We start from the raw sequence: 24,840 nt of genomic DNA, 5'->3' as shown, positions 1-24,840 counted from the left end.
GAACCACAGACTTGTGAAGAACCACAGACTTGTGAAGAACCACAGACTTTGTGAAGAACCACAGACTTTGTGAAGAACCACAAAGTTGTGAAGAACCACAAAGTTGTGAAGAACCACAAAGTTGTGAAGAACCACAAAGTTGTGAAGAACCACAGACTTGTGAAGAACCACAGACTTGTGAAGAACCACAGACTTTGTGAAGAACCACAGACTTTGTGAAGAACCACAAAGTTGTGAAGAACCACAAAGTTGTGAAGAACCACAAAGTTGTGAAGAACCACAGACTTGTGAAGAACCACAGACTTGTGAAGAACCACAGACTTTGTGAAGAACCACAGACTTTGTGAAGAACCACAAAGTTGTGAAGAACCACAAAGTTGTGAAGAACCACAAAGTTGTGAAGAACCACAAAGTTGTGAAGAACCACAGACTTGTGAAGAACCACAGACTTGTGAAGAACCACAGACTTTGTGAAGAACCACAGACTTTGTGAAGAACCACAAAGTTGTGAAGAATCACAAAGTTGTCAAGAACCACAGAGTTTGTGAAGAACCACAAAGTTGTAAAGATCCACAAAGTTGTCAAGAACCACAAAGTTGTCAAGAACTACAAAGTTGTGAAGAACCACGAAGTGGAAAAGAACCACAAAGTTGTCAAGAACCACACAGTTTGTGAAGAACCACAGAGTTTGTGAAGAACCACAGAGTTGTGAAGAATCACAAAGTTGTCAAGAAACGCAAAGTTGTCAAGAACCACAAAGTTGTGAAGAACCACAAAGTTTGTGGACAACCACAAAGTTGTGAAGAATCACAAAGTTGTGAAGAACCACAGAGTTGTGAAGTACCACAGAGTTTGTGAAGAACCACTAAGTTGTGATGAACCACAAAGTTGTGAAAAACTACAAAGTTGTGAAGAACCACAAAGTTGTGAAGAACCACAGAGTTTGTGAAGAACCACAGAGTTTGTGAAGAACCACAAAGTTGTGAAGAACCACAAAGTTGTGAAGAACCACAAAGTTGTGAAGAACCACAAAGTTGTGAAGAACCACAGACTTGTGAAGAACCACAGACTTGTGAAGAACCACAGACTTTGTGAAGAACCACAGACTTTGTGAAGAACCACAAAGTTGTGAAGAACCACAAAGTTGTGAAGAACCACAAAGTTGTGAAGAACCACAGACTTGTGAAGAACCACAAAGTTGTGAAGAACCACAGACTTTGTGAAGAACCACAGACTTTGTGAAGAACCACAAAGTTGTGAAGAACCACAAAGTTGTGAAGAACCACAAAGTTGTGAAGAACCACAGACTTGTGAAGAACCACAGACTTGTGAAGAACCACAGACTTTGTGAAGAACCACAAAGTTGTGAAGAACCACAAAGTTGTGAAGAACCACAAAGTTGTGAAGAACCACAAAGTTGTGAAGAACCACAGACTTGTGAAGAACCACAGACTTGTGAAGAACCACAGACTTTGTGAAGAACCACAGACTTTGTGAAGAACCACAAAGTTGTGAAGAATCACAAAGTTGTCAAGAACCACAGAGTTTGTGAAGAACCACAAAGTTGTAAAGATCCACAAAGTTGTCAAGAACCACAAAGTTGTCAAGAACTACAAAGTTGTCAAGAACCACAAAGTTGTGAAGAACCACAGAGTTTGTGAAGAACCACAAAGTTGTCAAGAACCACAAAGTTGTGAAGAACCACAAAGTTGTGAAGAACCACAGAGTTTGTGAAGAACAACGAAGTTGTGAAGAACCACAATTGTCAAGAACCACAACGTTGTGAAGAACCACAAAGCTGTGAAGAACCACAGAGTTTGTGAAGAACCACGAAGTTGTGAAGAACCACAAAGTTGTGAAGAATCACAAAGTTGTCAAGAACCACAGAGTTTGTGAAGAACTACAAAGTTGTGAAGAACCACAAAGTTGTCAAGAAGCACAAAGTTGGCAAGAACCACAGACTTTGTGAAGAACCACAGAGTTGTGAAAAAACACAAAGTTGTCAAGAACTATAAAGTTGTCAAGAACCACAAAGTTGTGAAGAACCACAAAGTTGTGAAGAATCACAACGTTGTCAAGAACTACAAAGTTGTCAAGAACCACAAAGTTTGTGAAGAACCACAAAGTTGTGAAGAACCACAAAGTTGTGAAGAACCACAAAGTTTGTGAAGAACTACAAAGTTGTGAAGAATCACAAAGTTGTGAAGAACCACAAAGTTGTCAAGAACCACAAAGTTGTGAAGAACCACAGAGTTCTGAAGAACCACAGAGTTTGTGAAGAACCACCAAGTTGTGAAGAACCACAAAGTTGTCAAGAACTACAAAGTTGTGAAGAATCACAAAGTTGTCAAGAACCACAGAGTTTGTGAAGAACTACAAAGTTGTGAAGAACCACAAAGTTGTAAAGAAGCACAAAGTTGTCAAGAACCACAGACTTTGTGAAGAACCACAGAGTTGTGAAGAATCACAAAGTTGTCAAGAACTACAAAGTTGCCAAGAACCACAAAGTTTGTGAAGAACCACAAAGTTGTGAAGAACCACAAAGTTGTGAAGAATCACGTTGTCAAGAACTACAAAGTTATCAAGAACCACAAAGTTTGTGAAGAACCACAAAGTTGTGAAGAACCACAAAGTTGTGAAGAACCACAAAGTTTGTGAAGAACCACAAAGTTGTGAAGAACCACAAAGTTGTCAAGAACCACAAAGTTGTCAAGAACTACAAAGTTGTGAAGAACCACAGAGTTCTGAAGAACCACAGAGTTTGTGAAGAACCACAAAGTTGTGAAGAATCACAAAGTTGTCAAGAACCAGAGTTTGTGAAGAACTACAAAGTTGTGAAGAACCGCAAAGTTGTCAAGAACCACAAAGTTGTCAAGAAGTGAAGAACCACAAAGTTGTCAAGAACCACGTTGTGAAGAACCACAAAGTTGTGAAGAACCACAGAGTTGTGAAGAACCACAGAGTTTGTGAAGAACTACAAAGTTGTGAAGAACTACAAAGTTGTCAAGAACCACAAATTGTCAAGAACCACAGAGTTTTTGAAGAACCACAGAGTTGTGAAGAATCACAAAGTTGTCAAGAACTACAAAGTTGTCAAGAACCACAAAGTTTGTGAAGAACCACAAAGTTGTGAAGAACCACAAAGTTGTGAAGAACCGCAAAGTTGTCAAGAACCGCAAAGTTGTCAAGAAGTGAAGAACCACAAAGTTGTGAAGAACCACAGAGTTTGTGAAGAACCACGAAGTTGTGAAGAGCCACAAAGTTGTGAAGAATCACAAAGTTGTCAAGAACCACAGAGTTTGTGAAGAACTGCAAAGTTGTGAAGAACCACAAAGTTGTCAAGAAGCACAAAGTTGTCAAGAACCAGACTTTGTGAAGAACCACAGAGTTGTGAAAAAATACAAAGTTGTCAAGAACTATAAAGTTGTCAAGAACCACAAAGTTGTGAAGAACCACAAAGTTGTGAAGAATCACAAAGTTGTGAAGAACCACTAAGTTTGTAAAGAACCACAAAGTTGTGAAGAACCACAAAGTTGTGAAGATCCACAAAGTTTGTAAAGAACCACATTGTTCTGAAGAACCACAGAGTTTGTGAATAACCACAAAGTTGTGAAGAACTGCAAAGTTGTGAAGTACCACAAAGTTGTGAAGAACCGCAGAGTTTGTGAAGAACCACGAAGTTGTGAAGAACCACAAAGTTGTCAAAAACCACAAAGTTGTGAAGAATCACAAAGTTGTCAAGAACCACAAAGTTGTGAAGAATCACAAAGTTGTCAAGAACCACAAAGTTGTGAAGAACCACAAAGTTGTGAAGAACCACAGAGTTTGTGAAGAACAACGAAGTTGTGAAGAACCACAATTGTCAAGAACCACAACGTTGTGAAGAACCAAAAAGCTGTGAAGAACCACAGAGTTTGTGAAGAACCACAAAGTTGTGAAGAACCACAGAATTTGTAAAGAACCACAAAGTTGTCAAGAACCACAAAGTTGTGAAGAACCACAAAGTTGTGAAGAACCACAGAGTTTGTGAAGAACAACGAAGTTGTGAAGAACCACAATTGTCAAGAACCACAACGTTGTGAAGAACCACAAACCTGTGAAGAACCACAGAGTTTGTGAAGAACCACGAAGTTGTGAAGAACCACAAAGTTGTGAAGAATCACAAAGTTGTCAAGAACCACAGAGTTTGTGAAGAACTACAAAGTTGTGAAGAACCACAAAGTTGTCAAGAAGCACAAAGTTGTCAAGAACCACAGACTTTGTGAAGAACCACAGAGTTGTGAAAAAACACAAAGTTGTCAAGAACTATAAAGTTGTCAAGAACCACAAAGTTGTGAAGAACCACAAAGTTGTGAAGGATCACAACGTTGTCAAGAACTACAAAGTTGTCAAGAACCACAAAGTTTGTGAAGAACCACAAAGTTGTGAAGAACCACAAAGTTGTGAAGAACCACAAAGTTTGTGAAGAACTACAAAGTTGTGAAGAATCACAAAGTTGTGAAGAACCACAAAGTTGTCAAGAACTACAAAGTTGTGAAGAACCACAGAGTTCTGAAGAACCACAGAGTTTGTGAAGAACCACCAAGTTGTGAAGAACCACAAAGTTGTCAAGAACTACAAAGTTGTGAAGAATCACAAAGTTGTCAAGAACCACAGAGTTTGTGAAGAACTACAAAGTTGTGAAGAACCACAAAGTTGTCAAGAAGCACAAAGTTGTCAAGAACCACAGACTTTGTGAAGAACCACAGAGTTGTGAAGAATCACAAAGTTGTCAAGAACTACAAAGTTGCCAAGAACCACAAAGTTTGTGAATAACCACAAAGTTGTGAAGAATCACGTTGTCAAGAACTACAAAGTTATCAAGAACCACAAAGTTTGTGAAGAACCACAAAGTTGTGAAGAACCACAAAGTTGTGAAGAACCACAAAGTTTGTGAAGAACCACAAAGTTGTGAAGAACCACAAAGTTGTCAAGAACCACAAAGTTGTCAAGAACTACAAAGTTGTGAAGAACCACAGAGTTCTGAAGAACCACAGAGTTTGTGAAGAACCACAAAGTTGTGAAGAATCACAAAGTTGTCAAGAACCAGAGTTTGTGAAGAACTACAAAGTTGTGAAGAACCGCAAAGTTGTCAAGAACCGCAAAGTTGTCAAGAAGTGAAGAACCACAAAGTTGTCAAGAACAATGCTGTGAAGAACCACAAAGTTGCGAACAACCACAGAGTTGTGAAGAACCACAGAGTTTGTGAAGAACTACAAAGTTGTGAAGAACCACAAAGTTGTCAAGAACCACAAATTGTGAAGAACCACAGAGTTTTTGAAGAACCACAGAGTTGTGAAGAACCACAAAGTTGTCAAGAACCACACAGTTGTCAAGAACTACAAAGTTGTGAAGAACCACAGAGTTCTGAAGAACCACAGAGTTTGTGAAGAACCACCAAGTTGTGAAGAACCACAAAGTTGTCAAGAACTACAAAGTTGTGAAGAATCACAAAGTTGTCAAGAACCAGAGTTTGTGAAGAACTACAAAGTTGTGAAGAACCACAAAGTTGTCAAGAACCGCAAAGTTGTCAAGAAGTGAAGAACCACAAAGTTGTCAAGAACAATGCTGTGAAGAACCACAAAGTTGTGAACAACCACAGAGTTGTGAAGAACCACAGAGTTTGTGAAGAACTACAAAGTTGTGAAGAACCACAAAGTTGTCAAGAACCACAAATTGTCAAGAACCACAGAGTTTTTGAAGAACCACAGAGTTGTGAAGAATCACAAAGTTGTCAAGAACTACAAAGTTGTCAAGAACCACAAAGTTTGTGAAGAACCACAAAGTTGTGAAGAACCACAAAGTTGTGAAGAACCACAGAGTTTGTGTAGAACCACGAAGTTGTGAAGAACCACAAAGTTGTGAAGAATCACAAAGTTGTCAAGAACCACAGAGTTTGTGAAGAACTACAAAGTTGTGAAGAACCACAAAGTTGTCAAGAAGCACAAAGTTGTCAAGAACCACAGACTTTGTGAAGAACCACAGAGTTGTGAAAAAATACAAAGTTGTCAAGAACTATAAAGTTGTCAAGAACCACAAAGTTGTGAAGAACCACAAAGTTGTGAAGAATCACAAAGTTGTCAAGAACCACAAAGTTTGTAAAGAACCACAAAGTTGTGAAGAACCACAAAGTTGTGAAGAACCACAAAGTTTTTAAAGAACCACATTGTTCTGAAGAACCACAGAGTTTGTGAATAACCACAAAGTTGTGAAGAACTGCAAAGTTGTGAAGTACCACAAAGTTGTGAAGAACCGCAGAGTTTGTGAAGAACCACGAAGTTGTGAAGAACCACAAAGTTGTCAAAAACCACAAAGTTGTGAAGAATCACAAAGTTGTCAAGAACTACAAAGTTGTGAAGAACCACAGAGTTCTGAAGAACCACAGAGTTTGTGAAGAACCACCAAGTTGTGAAGAACCACAAAGTTGTCAAGAACTACAAAGTTGTGAAGAATCACAAAGTTGTCAAGAACCACAGAGTTTGTGAAGAACTACAAAGTTGTGAAGAACAACAAAGTTGTCAAGAAGCACAAAGTTGTCAAGAACCACAGACTTTGTGAAGAACCACAGAGTTGTGAAGAATCACAAAGTTGTCAAGAACTACAAAGTTGCCAAGAACCACAAAGTTTGTGAATAACCACAAAGTTGTGAAGAATCACGTTGTCAAGAACTACAAAGTTATCAAGAACCACAAAGTTTGTGAAGAACCACAAAGTTGTGAAGAACCACAAAGTTGTGAAGAACCACAAAGTTTGTGAAGAACCACAAAGTTGTGAAGAACCACAAAGTTGTCAAGAACCACAAAGTTGTCAAGAACTACAAAGTTGTGAAGAACCACAGAGTTCTGAAGAACCACAGAGTTTGTGAAGAACCACAAAGTTGTGAAGAATCACAAAGTTGTCAAGAACCAGAGTTTGTGAAGAACTACAAAGTTGTGCAGAACCGCAAAGTTGTCAAGAACCGCAAAGTTGTCAAGAAGTGAAGAACCACAAAGTTGTCAAGAACAATGCTGTGAAGAACCACAAAGTTGTGAACAACCACAGAGTTGTGAAGAAACACAGAGTTTGTGAAGAACTACAAAGTTGTGAAGAACCACAAAGTTGTCAAGAACCACAAATTGTCAAGAACCACAGAGTTTTTGAAGAACCACAGAGTTGTGAAGAATCACAAAGTTGTCAAGAGCTACAAAGTTGTCAAGAACCACAAAGTTTGTGAAGAACCACAAAGTTGTGAAGAACCACAAAGTTGTGAAGAACCACAGAGTTTGTGAAGAACCACGAAGTTGTGAAGAACCACAAAGTTGTGAAGAATCACAAAGTTGTCAAGAACCACAGAGTTTGTGAAGAACTACAAAGTTGTGAAGAACCACAAAGTTGTCAAGAAGCACAAAGTTGTCAAGAACCACAGACTTTGTGAAGAACCACAGAGTTGTGAAAAAATACAAAGTTGTCAAGAACTATAAAGTTGTCAAGAACCACAAAGTTGTGAAGAACCACAAAGTTGTGAAGAATCACAAAGTTGTCAAGAAACACAAAGTTAGTAAAGAACCACAATGTTGTGAAGAACCACAAAGTTGTGAAGAACCACAAAGTTTGTAAAGAACCACATTGTTCTGAAGAACCACAGAGTTTGTGAATAACCACAAAGTTGTGAAGAACTGCAAAGTTGTGAAGTACCACAAAGTTGTGAAGAACCGCAGAGTTTGTGAAGAACCACGAAGTTGTGAAGAACCACAAAGTTGTCAAAAACCACAAAGTTGTGAAGAATCACAAAGTTGTCAAGAACCACAAAGTTGTGAAGAACCACAAAGTTGTGAAGAACCACAGAGTTTGTGAAGAACAACGAAGTTGTGAAGAACCACAATTGTCAAGAACCACAACGTTGTGAAGAACCACAAAGCTGTGAAGAACCACAGAGTTTGTGAAGAACCACAAAGTTGTGAAGAACCACAGAATTTGTACAGAACCACAAAGTTGTGAAGAACCACGAAGTTTGTGAAGAACCACAAAGTTGTGAAGAACCACAAAGTTTGTGAAGAACCACAAAGTTGTGAAGAACCACGAAGTTTGTAAAGAACCACATTGTTCTGAAGAACCACAGAGTTTGTGAATAACCACAAAGTTGTCAAGAACTGCAAAGTTGTGAAGTACCACAAAGTTGTGAAGAACCGCAGAGTTTGTGAAGAACCACGAAGTTGTGAAGAACCACAAAGTTGTCAAAAACCACAAAGTTGTGAAGAATCACAAAGTTGTCAAAAACCACAAAGTTGTGAAGAACCACAAAGTTGTGAAGAACCACAGAGTTTGTGAAGAACAAAGAAGTTGTGAAGAACCACAATTGTCAAGAACCACAACGTTGTGAAGAACCACAAAGCTTTGAAGAACCACAGTGTTTGTGAAGAACCACAAAGTTGTGAAGAACCACAGAATTTGTAAAGAACCACAAAGTTGTGAAGAACCACGAAGTTTGTGAAGAACCACAAAGTTGTGAAGATCCACAAAGTTGTCAAGAACCACAGAGTTGTGAAGAACCACAAAGTTGTGAAGAACCACAGAGTTTGTGAAGAACCACTAAGTTGTGAAGAACCACAGAGTTTGTGAAGAACAACGAAGTTGTGAAGAACCACAATTGTCAAGAACCACAACGTTGTGAAGAACCACAAAGCTGTGAAGAACCACAGAGTTTGTGAAGAACCACGAAGTTGTGAAGAACCACAAAGTTGTGAAGAATCACAAAGTTGTCAAGAAAAACAGAGTTTGTGAAGAACTACAAAGTTGTGAAGAACCACAAAGTTGTCACGAAGCACAAAGTTGTCAAGAACCACAGACTTTGTGAAGAACCACAGAGTTGTGAAAAAACACAAAGTTGTCAAGAACTATAAAGTTGTCAAGAACCACAAAGTTGTGAAGAACCACAAAGTTGTGAAGAATCACAACGTTGTCAAGAACTACAAAGTTGTCAAGAACCACAAAGTTTGTGAAGAACCACAAAGTTGTGAAGAACCACAAAGTTGTGAAGAACCACAAAGTTTGTGAAGAACTACAAAGTTGTGAAGAATCACAAAGTTGTGAAGAACCACAAAGTTGTCAAGAACTACAAAGTTGTGAAGAACCACAGAGTTCTGAAGAACCACAGAGTTTGTGAAGAACCACCAAGTTGTGAAGAACCACAAAGTTGTCAAGAACTACAAAGTTGTGAAGAATCACAAAGTTGTCAAGAACCACAGAGTTTGTGAAGAACTACAAAGTTGTGAAGAACCACAAAGTTGTCAAGAAGCACAAAGTTGTCAAGAACCACAGACTTTGTGAAGAACCACAGAGTTGTGAAGAATCACAAAGTTGTCAAGAACTACAAAGTTGCCTAGAACCACAAAGTTTGTGAAGAACCACAAAGTTGTGAAGAACCACAAAGTTGTGAAGAATCACGTTGTCAAGAACTACAAAGTTGTCAAGAACCACAAAGTTTGTGAAGAACCACAAGTTGTGAAGAACCACAAAGTTGTGAAGAACCACAAAGTTTGTGAAGAACCACAAAGTTGTGAAGAACCACAAAGTTGTCAAGAACTACAAAGTTGTGAAGAACCACAGAGTTTGTGAAGAACCACAAAGTTGTGAAGAATCACAAAGTTGTCAAGAACCAGAGTTTGGGAAGAACTACAAAGTTGTGAAGAACCGCAAAGTTGTCAAGAACCGCAAAGTTGTCAAGAAGTGAAGAACCACAAAGTTGTCAAGAACCACGTTGTGAAGAACCACAAAGTTGTGAAGAACCACAGAGTTGTGAAGAACCACAGAGTTTGTGAAGAACTACAAAGTTGTGAAGAACCACAAAGTTGTCAAGAACCACAAATTGTCAAGAACCACAGAGTTTTTGAAGAACCACAGAGTTGTGAAGAATCACAAAGTTGTCAAGAACTACAAAGTTGTCAAGAACCACAAAGTTTGTGAAGAACCACAAAGTTGTGAAGAACCACAAAGTTGTGAAGAACCGCAAAGTTGTCAAGAACCGCAAAGTTGTCAAGAAGTGAAGAACCACAAAGTTGTGAAGAACCACAGAGTTTGTGAAGAACCACGAAGTTGTGAAGAACCACAAAGTTGTGAAGAATCACAAAGTTGTCAAGAACTATAAAGTTGTCAAGAACCACAAAGTTGTGAAGAACCACAAAGTTGTGAAGAATCACAAAGTTGTCAAGAACCACAAAGTTTGTAAAGAACCACAAAGTTGTGAAGAACCACAAAGTTGTGAAGAACCACAAAGTTTGTAAAGAACCACATTGTTCTGAAGAACCACAGAGTTTGTGAATAACCACAAAGTTGTCAAGAACTGCAAAGTTGTGAAGTACCACAAAGTTGTGAAGAACCGCAGAGTTTGTGAAGAACCACGAAGTTGTGGAGAACCACAAAGTTGTCAAAATCCACAAAGTTGTGAAGAATCACAAAGTTGTCAAGAACCACAAAGTTGTGAAGAACCACAAAGTTGTGAAGAACAACGAAGTTGTGAAGAACCACAATTGTCAAGAACCACAACGTTGTGAAGAACCACAAAGCTGTGAAGAACCACAGAGTTTGTGAAGAACCACAAAGTTGTGAAGAACCACAGAATTTGTAAAGAACCACAAAGTTGTGAAGAACCACGAAGTTTGTGAAGAACCACAAAGTTGTGAAGAACCACAAAGTTTGTGAAGAACCACAAAGTTGTGAAGAACCACGAAGTTGTGAAGAACCACAAAGTTGTCAAGAACCACAAAGTTATCAAGAACCACAAAGTTGTGAAGAACCACAAAGTTGTGAAGAACCACAACGTTGTGAAGAACCACAGAGTTGTGAAGAACCACAGAGTTTGTGAAGAACCACTAAGTTGTGAAGAACCAGATTTTGTGAAGAACCACGATGTTGTGAAGAACCACTGACTTTGTGAAGAACTACGAAGTTGTGAAGAACCACAAAGTTGTGAAGAACCACAGAGTTTGTGAAGAACCACAGAGTTTGTGAAGAACCACAAAGTTTTCAAGAACCACAGAGTTTGTGAAGAACTACAAAGTTGTGAAGAACCACAAAGTTGTCAAGAACCAGTTTGTAAAGAAACACAAAGTTGTGAAGAACCACGAAGCTTGTGAAGAACCACAAAGTTGTCAAGAACCACAAAGTTTGTGAAGAGCCACAAAGTTGTGAAGAACCACGAAGTTGTGAAGAACCACAAAGTTGTGAAGACCCACAAAGTTGTGAAGAACCAAAGAGTTGTGAAGAACCACAAAGTTGTGAAGAACCACAAAGTTGTGAAGAACCACAGAGTTTGTGAAGAACCACGATGTTGTGAAGAACCACAGACGTTGTGAAGAACCACGAAGTTGTGAAGAACCACAAAGTTGTGAAGAACCACAAAGTTGTCAAGAACCACAGAGTTTGTGAAGAACTACAAAGTTGTGAAGAACCACGAAGTTGTGAAGAACCACGATGTTGTGAAGAACCACAGACGTTGTGAAGAACCACGAAGTTGTGAAGAACCACAAAGTTGTGAAGAACCAAAAAGTTGTCAAGAACCACAGAGTTTGTAAAGAACCACAAAGTTGTGAAGAACCACGAAGTTTGTTAAGAACCACAAAGTTGTGAAGAACCACAAAGTTGTGAAGAACCACGAAGTTTGTTAAGAACCACAAAGTTGTGAAGAACCACAAAGTTGTGAAGAACCACAAAGTTGTGAAGAACCACAAAGTTGTGAAGAACCACAAAGTTGTGAAGAACCACGAAGTTGTGAAGAACCACAGAGTTTGTAAAGAACCACGATGTTGTGAAGAACCACGAAGTTGAGAAGAACCACAAAGTTGTGAAGAACCACAGAGTTTGTGAAGAACCACAGAGTTTGTGAAGAACCACGAAGTTGTGAAGAACCACGACTGCTTGTCGTGTTTATCGACTGACACACCTCACCGGCTCGCTCTCGAGATGGCGCGTCTCGGGTAAGCACCGGGCACCGTGGGACCGCGACCTCTGCTTGGTGGTGGTGGTTGTTGTGGTTGTTATGGTGGTTGTTGTAGTTCTTGTTGTTGTTGTTGTGGTTGTTGTAGTTGTTGTGTTTGTTGTTGTTGTGGTTGTTGTGTTTGTTGTTGTTGTTGTGGTTGTTGTTGTGGTTGTTGTGGTGGTTGTTGTGGTTGTTGTGTTTGTTGTTGTGGTGGTTGTTGTGGTTGTTGTGTTTGTTGTTGTTGTGGTTGTTGTGGTGGTTGTTGTGGTTGTTGTGGTGGTTGTTTGTTGTTGTTGTGGTTGTTGTTGTGGTTGTTGTTGTTGTGGTTGTTGTGGTTGTTGTGGTTGCACGGTGCGTGAGGCAGCGCGCAACATCCCAGCCTGTGATGGGTGCAGCTGCAGGTGCAGCAGGAGGAGGAGGGCGCAGCTGGCAATGGGGACACGGCCACTCCGACCACCCACAGCAGGGCGGGCAACCCCACACGCATCAGCCACGAGACAGGCATTCTACTGCCAGGGGGCGACATCACCATCCTGCTGCTGCTGGTGAGTGAAGAATCACAAAGTTGTGAAGAACCACAAAGTTGTCAAGAACTACAAAGTTGTGAAGAACCACAGAGTTCTGAAGAACCACAGAGTTTGTGAAGAACCATCAAGTTGTGAAGAACCACAAAGTTGTCAAGAACTACAAAGTTGTGAAGAATCACAAAGTTGTCAAGAACCACAGAGTTTGTGAAGAACTACAAAGTTGTGAAGAACCACAAAGTTGTCAAGAAGCACAAAGTTGTCAAGAACCACAGACTTTGTGAAGAACCACAGAGTTGTGAAGAATCACAAAGTTGTCAAGAACTACAAAGTTGCCTAGAACCACAAAGTTTGTGAAGAACCACAAAGTTGTGAAGAACCACAAAGTTGTGAAGAATCACGTTGTCAAGAACTACAAAGTTGTCAAGAACCACAAAGTTTGTGAAGAACCACAAGTTGTGAAGAACCACAAAGTTGTGAAGAACCACAAAGTTTGTGAAGAACCACAAAGTTGTGAAGAACCACAAAGTTGTCAAGAACTACAAAGTTGTGAAGAACCACAGAGTTTGTGAAGAACCACAAAGTTGTGAAGAATCACAAAGTTGTCAAGAACCAGAGTTTGGGAAGAACTACAAAGTTGTGAAGAACCGCAAAGTTGTCAAGAACTGCAAAGTTGTCAAGAAGTGAAGAACCACAAAGTTGTCAAGAACCACGTTGTGAAGAACCACAAAGTTGTGAAGAACCACAGAGTTGTGAAGAACCACAGAGTTTGTGAAGAACTACAAAGTTGTGAAGAACCACAAAGTTGTCAAGAACCACAAATTGTCAAGAACCACAGAGTTTTTGAAGAACCACAGAGTTGTGAAGAATCACAAAGTTGTCAAGAACTACAAAGTTGTCAAGAACCACAAAGTTTGTGAAGAACCACAAAGTTGTGAAGAACCACAAAGTTGTGAAGAACCGCAAAGTTGTCAAGAACCGCAAAGTTGTCAAGAAGTGAAGAACCACAAAGTTGTGAAGAACCACAGAGTTTGTGAAGAACCACGAAGTTGTGAAGAACCACAAAGTTGTGAAGAATCACAAAGTTATCAAGAACTATAAAGTTGTCAAGAACCACAAAGTTGTGAAGAACCACAAAGTTGTGAAGAATCACAAAGTTGTCAAGAACCACAAAGTTTGTAAAGAACCACAAAGTTGTGAAGAACCACAAAGTTGTGAAGAACCACAAAGTTTGTAAAGAACCACAAAGTTGTGAAGAACCACAAAGTTTGTAAAGAACCACATTGTTCTGAAGAACCACAGAGTTTGTGAATAACCACAAAGTTGTCAAGAACTGCAAAGTTGTGAAGTACCACAAAGTTGTGAAGAACCGCAGAGTTTGTGAAGAACCACGAAGTTGTGGAGAACCACAAAGTTGTCAAAAACCACAAAGTTGTGAAGAATCACAAAGTTGTCAAGAACCACAAAGTTGTGAAGAACCACAAAGTTGTGAAGAACAACGAAGTTGTGAAGAACCACAATTGTCAAGAACCACAACGTTGTGAAGAACCACAAAGCTGTGAAGAACCACAGAGTTTGTGAAGAACCACAAAGTTGTGAAGAACCACAGAATTTGTAAAGAACCACAAAGTTATGAAGAACCACGAAGTTTGTGAAGAACCACAAAGTTGTGAAGAACCACAAAGTTTGTGAAGAACCACAAAGTTGTGAAGAACCACGAAGTTGTGAAGAACCACAAAGTTGTCAAGAACCACAAAGTTATCAAGAACCACAAAGTTGTGAAGAACCACAAAGTTGTGAAGAACCACAACGTTGTGAAGAACCACAGAGTTGTGAAGAACCACAGAGTTTGTGAAGAACCACTAAGTTGTGAAGAACCAGATTTTGTGAAGAACCACGATGTTGTGAAGAACCACTGACTTTGTGAAGAACTACGAAGTTGTGAAGAACCACAAAGTTGTGAAGAACCACAGAGTTTGTGAAGAACCACAGAGTTTGTGAAGAACCACAAAGTTTTCAAGAACCACAGAGTTTGTGAAGAACTACAAAGTTGTGAAGAACCACAAAGTTGTCAAGAACCAGTTTGTAAAGAAACACAAAGTTGTGAAGAACCACGAAGCTTGTGAAGAACCACAAAGTTGTCAAGAACCACAAAGTTTGTGAAGAGCCACAAAGTTGTGAAGAACCACGAAGTTGTGAAGAACCACAAAGTTGTGAAGACCCACAAAGTTGTGAAGAACCAAAGAGTTGTGAAGAACCACAAAGTTGTGAAGAACCACAAAGTTGTGAAGAACCACAGAGTTTGTGAAGAACCACGATGTTGTGAAGAACCACAGACGTTGTGAAGAACCACGAAGTTGTGAAGAACCACAAAGTTGTGAAGAACCACAAAGTTGTCAAGAACCACAGAGTTTGTGAAGAACTACAAAGTTGTGAAGAACCACGAAGTTGTGAAGAACCACGATGTTGTGAAGAACCACAGACGTTGTGAAGAACCACGAAGTTGTGAAGAACCACAAAGTTGTGAAGAACCAAAAAGTTGTCAAGAACCACAGAGTTTGTAAAGAACCACAAAGTTGTGAAGAACCACGAAGTTTGTTAAGAACCACAAAGTTGTGAAGAACCACAAAGTTGTGAAGAACCACGAAGTTTGTTAAGAACCACAAAGTTGTGAAGAACCACAAAGTTGTGAAGAACCACAAAGTTGTGAAGAACCACAAAGTTGTGAAGAACCACAAAGTTGTGAAGAACCACGAAGTTGTGAAGAACCACAGAGTTTGTAAAGAACCACGATGTTGTGAAGAACCACGAAGTTGAGAAGAACCACAAAGTTGTGAAGAACCACAGAGTTTGTGAAGAACCACAGAGTTTGTGAAGAACCACGAAGTTGTGAAGAACCACGACTGCTTGTCGTGTTTATCGACTGACACACCTCACCGGCTCGCTCTCGAGATGGCGCGTCTCGGGTAAGCACCGGGCACCGTGGGACCGCGACCTCTGCTTGGTGGTGGTGGTTGTTGTGGTTGTTATGGTGGTTGTTGTAGTTCTTGTTGTTGTTGTTGTGGTTGTTGTAGTTGTTGTGTTTGTTGTTGTTGTGGTTGTTGTGTTTGTTGTTGTTGTTGTGGTTGTTGTTGTGGTTGTTGTGGTGGTTGTTGTGGTTGTTGTGTTTGTTGTTGTGGTGGTTGTTGTGGTTGTTGTGTTTGTTGTTGTTGTGGTTGTTGTGGTGGTTGTTGTGGTGGTTGTTTGTTGTTGTTGTGGTTGTTGTTGTGGTTGTTGTTGTGGTTGTTGTTGTTGTGGTTGTTGTGGTTGCACGGTGCGTGAGGCAGCGCGCAACATCCCAGCCTGTGATGGGTGCAGCTGCAGATGCAGCAGGAGGAGGGCGCAGCTGGCAATGGGGACACGGCCACTCCGACCACCCACAGCAGGGCGGGCAACCCCACACGCATCAGCCACGAGACAGGCATTCTACTGCCAGGGGGCGACATCACCATCCTGCTGCTGCTGGTGAGTGGTGGTGGTGAGTGGTGGTGGTGAGTGGTGGTGAGTGGTGGTGAGTGGTGGTGAGTAGTGGTGGTGTCGTGGTGGTGGTGAGTGGTGGTGAGTAGTGGTGGTGGTGAGTGGTGGTGTCGTGGTGGTGGTGAGTAGTGGTGGTGTCGTGGTGAGTGGTGAGTGGTGGTGGTGAGTAGTGGTGGTGGTGAGTGGTGGTGGTGAGTGGTGGTGGTGAGTGGTGGTGGTGAGTAGTGGTGGTGTCGTGGTGGTGGTGAGTGGTGGTGAGTAGTGGTGGTGGTGAGTGGTGGTGGTGTCGTGGTGGTGGTGAGTGGTGGTGAGTGGTGGTGGTGTCGTGGTGGTGAGTGGTGGTGGTGAGTGGTGGTGAGTGGTGTCGTGGTGAGTGGCGGTGGTGTCGTGGTGAGTGGTGGTGAGTGGTGGTGGTGTCGTGGTGGTGGTGAGTGGTGGTGGTGAGTGGTGGTGGTGGTGAGTGGTGGTGGTTTGTGTTCCGCTGCTCTACGAACCTGGCGACCCGGATCCCACTCACGGCCAACACCGGTGACGATTATCCGAACCGGTCCTGGGCCTCCTCCCCTAGGTCGACTCAGCCTCAAATGAGGCCCTGGTGCGGTGTGTAAACATCGCCACCGGGGAGACAAAGGCGGCCGGGCGTGGTGTTGGCCACCCACCCCCTCCGTGTGCCACAGTGCCGGCCTGAATACGCGCTACTCGCTAACGGCACTTGCCCCTATAGTCTGACAGGCTACACGGGGCTCCTTTGTCTTTGGTGCCACTGGAGGTGCGCCTGCAGACCGGCAGGTGGCAGGGACTGACCGCGCGGGAGATCCATCTCGACTAGTGGTGGTCGTCCATCCTCGACTGTTGGTGGTCGTCTATCCTCGACTAGTGGTGGTCGTCTATCCTCGACTAGTGGTGGTCGTCTATTCTCGACTAGTGGTGGTCGTCTATCCTCGACTGTTGGTGTTCGTCTATCCTCGACTGTTGCTGTTCGTCTATCCTCGACTAGTGGTGGTCGTCTATCCTCGACTAGTGGTGGTCGTCTATCCTCGACTAGTGGTGGTCGTCTATGCTCGACTAGTGGTGGTCGTCTATCCTCGACTGTTGGTGTTCGTCTATCCTCGACTAGTGGTGGTCGTCCATCCTCGACTGTTGGTGCTGGTCTATCCTCGACTAGTGGCGTTCGTCTATGCTCGACTAGTGGTGGTCGTCTATACTCGACTGTTGGTGTTCGTCTATCCTCGACTGTTGGTGTTCGTCTATCCTCGACTAGTGGTGGTCGTCTATCCTCGACTGTTGGTGTTCGTCTATCCTCGACTGTTGGTGGTCGTCCATCTCGACTGTTGGTGGTCGTCTATCCTCGACTAGTGGTGGTCGGCTATCCTCGACTAGTGGTGGTCGTCTATCCTCGACTAGTGGTGATCGTCTATCCTCGACTGTTGGTGGTCGTCTATCCTCGACTAGTGGTGGTCGTCTATCCTCGACTAGTGGTGGTCGTCTATCCTCGACTAGTGGTGGTCGTCTATCCTCGACTGTTGGTGGTCGTCTATCCTCGACTAATGGTGGTCGTCTATCCTCGACGGGACACTTTTTGCCATTATAATTTTGATGCATCTCAACTCGAGCTGGACATAAGTAAACATGTACAGTACAACTAAATAGTTTAACATGTTGCAGGCTTTCGCGACCAATATCATCCATAACTACGTCTACAACCCACCACCACCACCCGACACAGCCAACTAGTAAGGGTTGCCACGTAAACATCACACAAATCTGGCTGTCGCCTGATGAAGCTAGTTGTAATTACTGGCGAAACGTCGTACTCAGATTCTAAATGTTGTGGCTTTGCTCTCTAACACACCGGTTAGTGCTGTACTAGTATACTACACTATACACTACTATACACTAGTGCTGTACTAGTATACTACACTATACACTACTATACACTAGTGCTGTACTAGTGACGAATTGGCCACGTTCCGTTTACGTGACAACCCTTACTAGTTGGCTGTGTCGGGTGGTGGCGGGTTTAACGACGCAACATTTATATATTTACGCGATCTAACCCAAAAACAACCTTGTATTACAACTGAAGACATACACAGTGCTGTACTTGAGGAACACACATCAGAGTACCAATACCTACATCAGAGTACCAATCTGGATCAATATTTTCAAATATAAGCGAGCGAAAGCAGGTTGGAGTGCTTTTGGAAAACTGAAATTGATTTTTAAAAACTGCCTATAGAATTACGTTTTTAATGACACATTGATCAGAGATTCATAGAGAAAATGCAACGAATGCTGAAGTGTTGCTTGGAATTACGCCGACACACAGGAAGAGAAACGCATGGGTCAAGGAACGTGTACACGTTACAGACATCATATTGATGGTTAAATAACGTGTACAAGTTACAGACATCGATGGTTAAAGAACGTGGACACGTTACAGACATTGATGGTTAAAGAACGTGTACACGTTACAGACAACATATTGATGGTTAAATAACGTGTACACGTTACAGACATCATATTGATGGTTAAAGAACGTGTACAAGTTACAGACAACACATTGATGGTTAAGGAACGTGTACAAGTTACAGACATATTGATGGTTAAAGAACGTGTACACGTTACAGACAACATATTGATGGTTAAGGAACGTGTACACGTTACAGACATATTGATGGTTAAAGAACGTGTACACGTTACAGACATATTGATGGTTAAAGAACGTGTACACGTTACAGACATCATATTGATGGTTAAAGAATGTGTACAAGTTACAGACATCATATTGATGGTTAAAGAATGTGTACACGTTACAGACATATTGATGGTTAAAGAACGTGTACACGTTACAGACATCATATTGATGGTTAAAGAATGTGTACAAGTTACAGACAACATATTGATGGTTAAAGAACGTGTACACGTTACAGACATCATATTGATGGTTAAGGAACGTGTACACGTTACAGACATATTGATGGTTAAAGAACGTGTACACGTTACAGACATCATATTGATGGTTAAAGAACGTGTACAGGTTACAGACATATTGATGGTTAAAGAACGTGTACAGGTTACAGACATATTGATGGTTAAAGAACGTGTACACGTTACAGACATCATATTGATGGTTAAAGAACGTGGACACGTTACAGACATCATATTGATGGTTAAAGAACGTGTACACGTTACAGACATATTGATGGTTAAAGAACGTGTACACGTTACAGACATATTGATGGTTAAGGAACGTGTACACGTTACAGACATTGATGGTTAAAGAACGTGTACACGTTACAGACATATTGATGGTTAAAGAACGTGGACACGTTACAGACATTGATGGTTAAAGAACGTGTACACGTTACAGACATCATATTGATGGTTAAAGAACGTGGACACGTTACAGACATCATATTGATGGTTAAGGAACGTGTACAAGTTACAGACAATGATGGTTAAGGAACGTGTACACGTTACAGACATCATATTGATGGTTAAAGAACGTGTACACGTTACAGACATCATATTGATGGTTAAAGAACGTGTACACGTTACAGACATCATATTGATGGTTAAAGAACGTGTACACGTTACATACATATTGATGGTTAAGGAACGTGTACACGTTACAGACATCATATTGATGGTTAAAGAACGTGTACACGTTACAGACAACATATTGATGGTTAAAGAACGTGTACACGTTACAGACATCATATTGATGGTTAAGAAACGTGTACACGTTACATACATATTGATGGTTAAGGAACGTGTACACGTTACAGACATCATATTGATGGTTAAAGAACGTGTACACGTTACAGACATCATATTGATGGTTAAAGAACGTGTACACGTTACAGACATCATATTGATGGTTAAAGAACGTGTACACGTTACAGACATCATATTGATGGTTAAGGAACGTGTACACGTTACAGACATCATATTGATGGTTAAAGAACGTGTACAAGTTACAGACAACACATTGATGGTTAAGGAACGTGTACACGTTACAGACATTGATGGTTAAAGAACGTGTACAAGTTACAGACATCATATTGATGGTTAAAGAACGTGTACACGTTACAGACATCATATTGATGGTTAAAGAACGTGTACATGTTACAGACATATTGATGGTTAAAGAACGTGTACACGTTACAGACATCACATTGATGGTTAAAGAACGTGTACACGTTACAGACATTGATGGTTAAAGAACGTGTACAAGTTACAGACATCATATTGATGGTTAAAGAACGTGTACACGTTACAGACATCATATTGATGGTTAAAGAACGTGTACATGTTACAGACATATTGATGGTTAAAGAACGTGTACACGTTACAGACATCACATTGATGGTTAAAGAACGTGTACACGTTACAGACATCACATTGATGGTTAAAGAACGTGTACACGTTACAGACATCATATTGATGGTTAAAGAACGTGTACAAGTTACAGACATCATATTGATGGTTAAAGAACGTGTACACGTTACAGACATGACATTGATGGTTAAAGAACGTGTACACGTTACAGACATCATATTGATGGTTAAAGAACGTGTACACGTTACAGACATCACATTGATGGTTAAGGAACGTGGAAGATACCACACTTAAAGGGGTAATCACTGCCCATCGCTGGAAAAGGGAAATGCTCTTGAGACAGAATAGCTCTGAACGTCAAAAGCAGCGGGACCAGCTATTCAAACAAAATTAGTTGAAATGTACTAAGTGTTTACAGGATATATATTTATTGACATCCACATCCACTATGTCCATATATGTTTTTATTCATACAGAACAGATTGTCTTAATAGCAGTTGTGACCACCAAATACGGATAATAAAACTGCCTGAAAATATTGTTCATGAACATTATAACAATATTAATATTTTAATGAAGTTACAAATTTTGTTTAAAAAAAACCCAAAAACGAAAACAAAAACATTCTCATCCGCAACGTCACGTCAACAATAAAACGCCACCGTTGTTGTTTACATCGCCGCGTATGGAACAGACACGTGCCTTTTTATTTAAGCACCTAATACAAAAAAATAAACTACGTATTTAAATGTAACCTAAACAAAATGGTAAACAGCATATCTTTAATTTAAAAGTATCTAATGTTAGCAAACCAACAGTCTCATTGTTGACTCAATGCATATGTTACATTTAACCGGGCACAAGTATCATGGACAGCACTCGATCCCTAGTCGACAAGCTTCAGCCAGCCTTTCTGGTAGTCTTGCAGGAGCTCCAGATAATACTGCCACCCAGGCTCGCTGTCGTACGTGACGACGTAGATGGCCTCCAGGGGATCGTCGTGCTCCTCGTACAGCTGCGTCACCACTCCCTGGTACCACCTCTCCGTGTCCTCGTCATCGTACAGATGCAGCACACGCCTCCCCACCAGGTCTGGGTACAAGTCTCCGCCCGTCTTCTTTTCACTCGGGGGCTCCTCTCGTCTGCCTCCGTCCGCGTTTCCGTCCGCCCGTTGTCTGCCGCGCGACAATTTCGGGGAAGTCTCGCTCCGGCCGCTTTTGCGCTTGCATCTGGTTTTCTTCCCAGGCACCACCTGGACGAGCCGTCGTTCAGAACTCGCGCCTCTCTGCGACCTTAGTTGAATTCCGGACGTCTTCTGCCTCAGAGACCTTCGTAACGTTGGCATCTGTTTTTTTAGCTTTTTCTCAGCCACCTGGGCACTTGCCCTCAGGTGTTTAAGTCTTGGCCGTTTCACCTGGCCACATCCAGGGGATGCCTCTTCTGTCAAAGGGTCACGTACGTGCTTTTGGTCCTTGTTTTCTGAACCTATGGCAGGATTTACATCGTCAAAAGCGGTTTCTTCAAATGGCACCTCAGTGTTACGGACAACCTCCAACGCTTCAAACTCTCGCTCTTGTTTATCTACAGCCTCGTTCTCGACTTGACCGCCACTCGTGGAAAATGTTTTTTCCTTTCGTGCAATCCTCAATGGGCTCTTGAGCCGAGTCCGAACTTCGTGCGCCTGATGATGGCTTCGTATTATTAAAGGTGGCACTGTTTTCCTCTTCATCACTGGGTGACCCAAGGTGTGTTCAGTGGTCGCCAACTTTACTTTTGAAGCCTGACTCTCGTCCTCAGGTTTTGCCATCACAATGGAACTTGTCATGTCCCCTTTCAGTTTCAGCAGTGGGACACGTTTCTTACTCACTTTTTCCTCCAACTTGCATACCTCTTTTTTGCTCAAATATGTGTCCGATGCCTGTTGGTGTTTATCAGTTCCAACCGACTCTTTTAGCAACCTTGGACTATACCTTTTGTGAACTCGTTGTTTGACACCATGTGCGTATTTAGACCTTTTAACTTCAAGCGGTTTGTTATTCTCTTCAATTGTATTTTCGGATTCTAAAGTTATGGAGCAATGCGCGTCATCAGCAGAGTGCTGGATCGTGCCGGGATCCTCAGGCTGGTATCTCGGAGGCGATGCCAATAATACGTTTGCAGCATCCTTTACGTCGGACGATGAAATAACCGGATAGGTGGCTGCAGAGTCGGACGACACGTCGGTCGTGGTGGAATGCGGATCCTCTCGGGGAGAAGGGGCGATCAACGACGTACATTCTAGATTGGCGTCACTTCCACTCCGAGCGCTGTCCACTGCCGCTCCTCTTGAGCGTTCTGCGTTGTCGTCAGGAGGGCCCGTCTGCTCGCACGGATGAGAATCGTTCGTCACAACGGCCGACTCGGTGATGTCACCACCCACGGCTTCGCCAACGGAGGGCTCCTCTTCCGCGCCCGCCGGTGACGGTTGGGGATTTTCCACCAGGCACTGTGCCTTGGAGGTGGCACCACGAGCTGCCTGGTGAGAGTCCTGCGAGGAGCAGACTCTCTCACACAACTCAATTGTCACCTCTGCTGCGTGCTCTCCCTCTCCGTTTCCTGTCGAATCAACAGGGTTCTTTTCCATCTCCGTTGCTTCATTGTTTTGATCTGCAACACAATACAGCATTACAGTCACACACTGCTCGGCAATAGTGCACACGGTTCAGGTGGCACCAACAGCAGACAACTTGGTATTTAACCAACCGACTACTGAGACAGAGAGCATCTTTATAATTCAATGAATGCGAGGCTGTCGGAAAAGATCAACAAAAATCAAGGGAAATCAATGCCCGGGCTATACTGTCCATTCGTGGGCGACACTCCACTAATGTATTATGTTAACCTTAGCTTGACAAATGCACCACACAGCAGAGATTGCAGATGCCGCCAAACTGCATCGGCAGGCACGGGAGGGGGGACCAGACCCGCAGTCACCGTGTCCACTTTGTTGAGTCAGAGTAAAAGGGGGTTTTAAATCAATACACATACATAAACAGTGAGGGAAAAACGCATTTGATCCCCTGCTGATTTTGTACGTTTGCCCACTGACAAAGAAATGATCAGTCTATAATTTTAATGGTAGGTTTATTTGAACAGTGAGAGACAATAACAACAAAAAATCCAGAAAAACGCATGTCAAAAATGGTATAAATTGATTTGCATTTTAATGAGGGAAATAAGTATTTGACCCCTCTGCAAAATATGACTTAGTACTTGGTGGCAAAAACCCTTGTTGGCAATCACAGAGGTCAGACGTTTCTTGTAGTTGGCCACCAGGTTTGCACACATCTCAGGAGGGATTTTGTCCCACTCCTCTTTGCAGATCTTCTCCAAGCCATTAAGGTTTCGAGGCTGACGTTTGGCAACTCGAACCTTCAGCTCCCTCCACAGATTTTCTATGGGATTAAGGTCTGGAGACTGGCTAGGCCACTCCAGGACTTTAATGTGCTTCTTCTTGAGCCACTCCTTTGTTGCCTTGGCCGTGTGTTTTGGGTCATTGTCATGCTAGAATACCCATCCACGACCCATTTTCAATGCCCTGGCTGAGGGAAGGAGGTTCTCACCCAAGATTTGATGGTACATGGCCCCGTCCATCGTCCCTTTGATGCGGTGAAGTTGTCCTGTCCCCTTAGCAGAAAAACACCCCCAAAGCATAATGTTTCCACCTCCATCTTTTGACGGTGAGGATGGTGTTCTTGGGGTCATAGGCAGCATTCCTCCTCCTCCAAACACGGTGAGTTAAGTTGATGCCAAAGAGCTCCATTTTGGTCTCATCTGACCACAACACTTTCACCCAGTTGTCCTCTGAATCATTCAGATGTTCATTGGCAAACTTCAGACGGGCATATATATGTGCTTTCTTGAGCAGGGGGACCTTGCGGGCGCTGCAGGATTTCAGTCCTTCACGGCATAGTGTGTTACCAATTGTTTTCTTGGTGACTATGGTCCCAGCTGCCTTGAGATCATTGACAAGATCCTCCCGTGTAGTTCTGGGCTGATCCTCACCGTTCTCATGATCATTGCAACTCCACGAGGTGAAATCTTGCATGGAGCCCCAGGCCGAGGGAGATTGACAGTTCTTTTGTGTTTCTTCCATTTGCAAATAATCGCACCAACTGTTGTCACCTTCTCATCAAGCTGCTTGGCAATGGTCTTGTAGCCCATTCCAGACTTGTGTAGGTCTACAATCTTGTCCCTGACATCCTTGGAGAGCTCTTTGGTCTTGGCCATGGTGGAGAGTTTGGAATCTGATTGATTGCTTCTGTGGACAGGTGTCTTTTATACAGGTAACAAGCTGAGATTAGGAGCACTCCCTTAAAGAGTGTGCTCCTAATCTCAGCTCGTTACCTGTATAAAAGACACCTGGGAGCCAGAAACCTGATTGAGAGGGGGTAAAATACTTATTTCCCTCATTAAAATGCAAAT

The 24,840-nt window shown here is 42.1% G+C and overlaps 1 protein-coding gene and 1 long non-coding RNA gene across 4 annotated transcripts in view; one reads left to right on the top strand and one right to left on the bottom strand.

Moving 5' to 3' along the window:
• Positions 1–1,232: 1,232 nt before the first annotated feature.
• On the top strand, positions 1,233–20,917 carry LOC116942180 (uncharacterized). Its single transcript, XR_004402767.2, has 4 exons — positions 1,233–11,990; positions 12,388–15,482; positions 15,874–16,020; positions 16,757–20,917. It is a non-coding gene; the product is annotated as an uncharacterized LOC116942180 (long non-coding RNA).
• LOC116942179 (uncharacterized) overlaps positions 20,828–24,840 on the bottom strand; it is a 45,939-nt gene continuing 41,926 nt past the window's right edge. For all 3 annotated transcript variants that reach the window (XM_032953801.2, XM_076066748.1, XM_032953802.2), the window contains one exon: positions 20,828–23,022. In XM_032953801.2, the coding sequence (XP_032809692.2) occupies positions 21,263–23,022 (1,760 nt within the window). In that variant the 3' untranslated portion in view covers positions 20,828–21,262. The remainder of the gene's footprint in view (positions 23,023–24,840) is intronic.

This window comes from Petromyzon marinus, chromosome 13 (assembly GCF_048934315.1).
Source record: "Petromyzon marinus isolate PM22_M1 ecotype Great Lakes invasive population chromosome 13, UKy_Petmar_22M1.pri1.0, whole genome shotgun sequence".
In the NCBI taxonomy this organism is placed as follows: Eukaryota; Metazoa; Chordata; class Hyperoartia; order Petromyzontiformes; family Petromyzontidae; genus Petromyzon; species Petromyzon marinus.
Note: the sequence above shows the minus strand (reverse complement) of the source record. Positions and strands in the feature narration are given on the sequence as shown.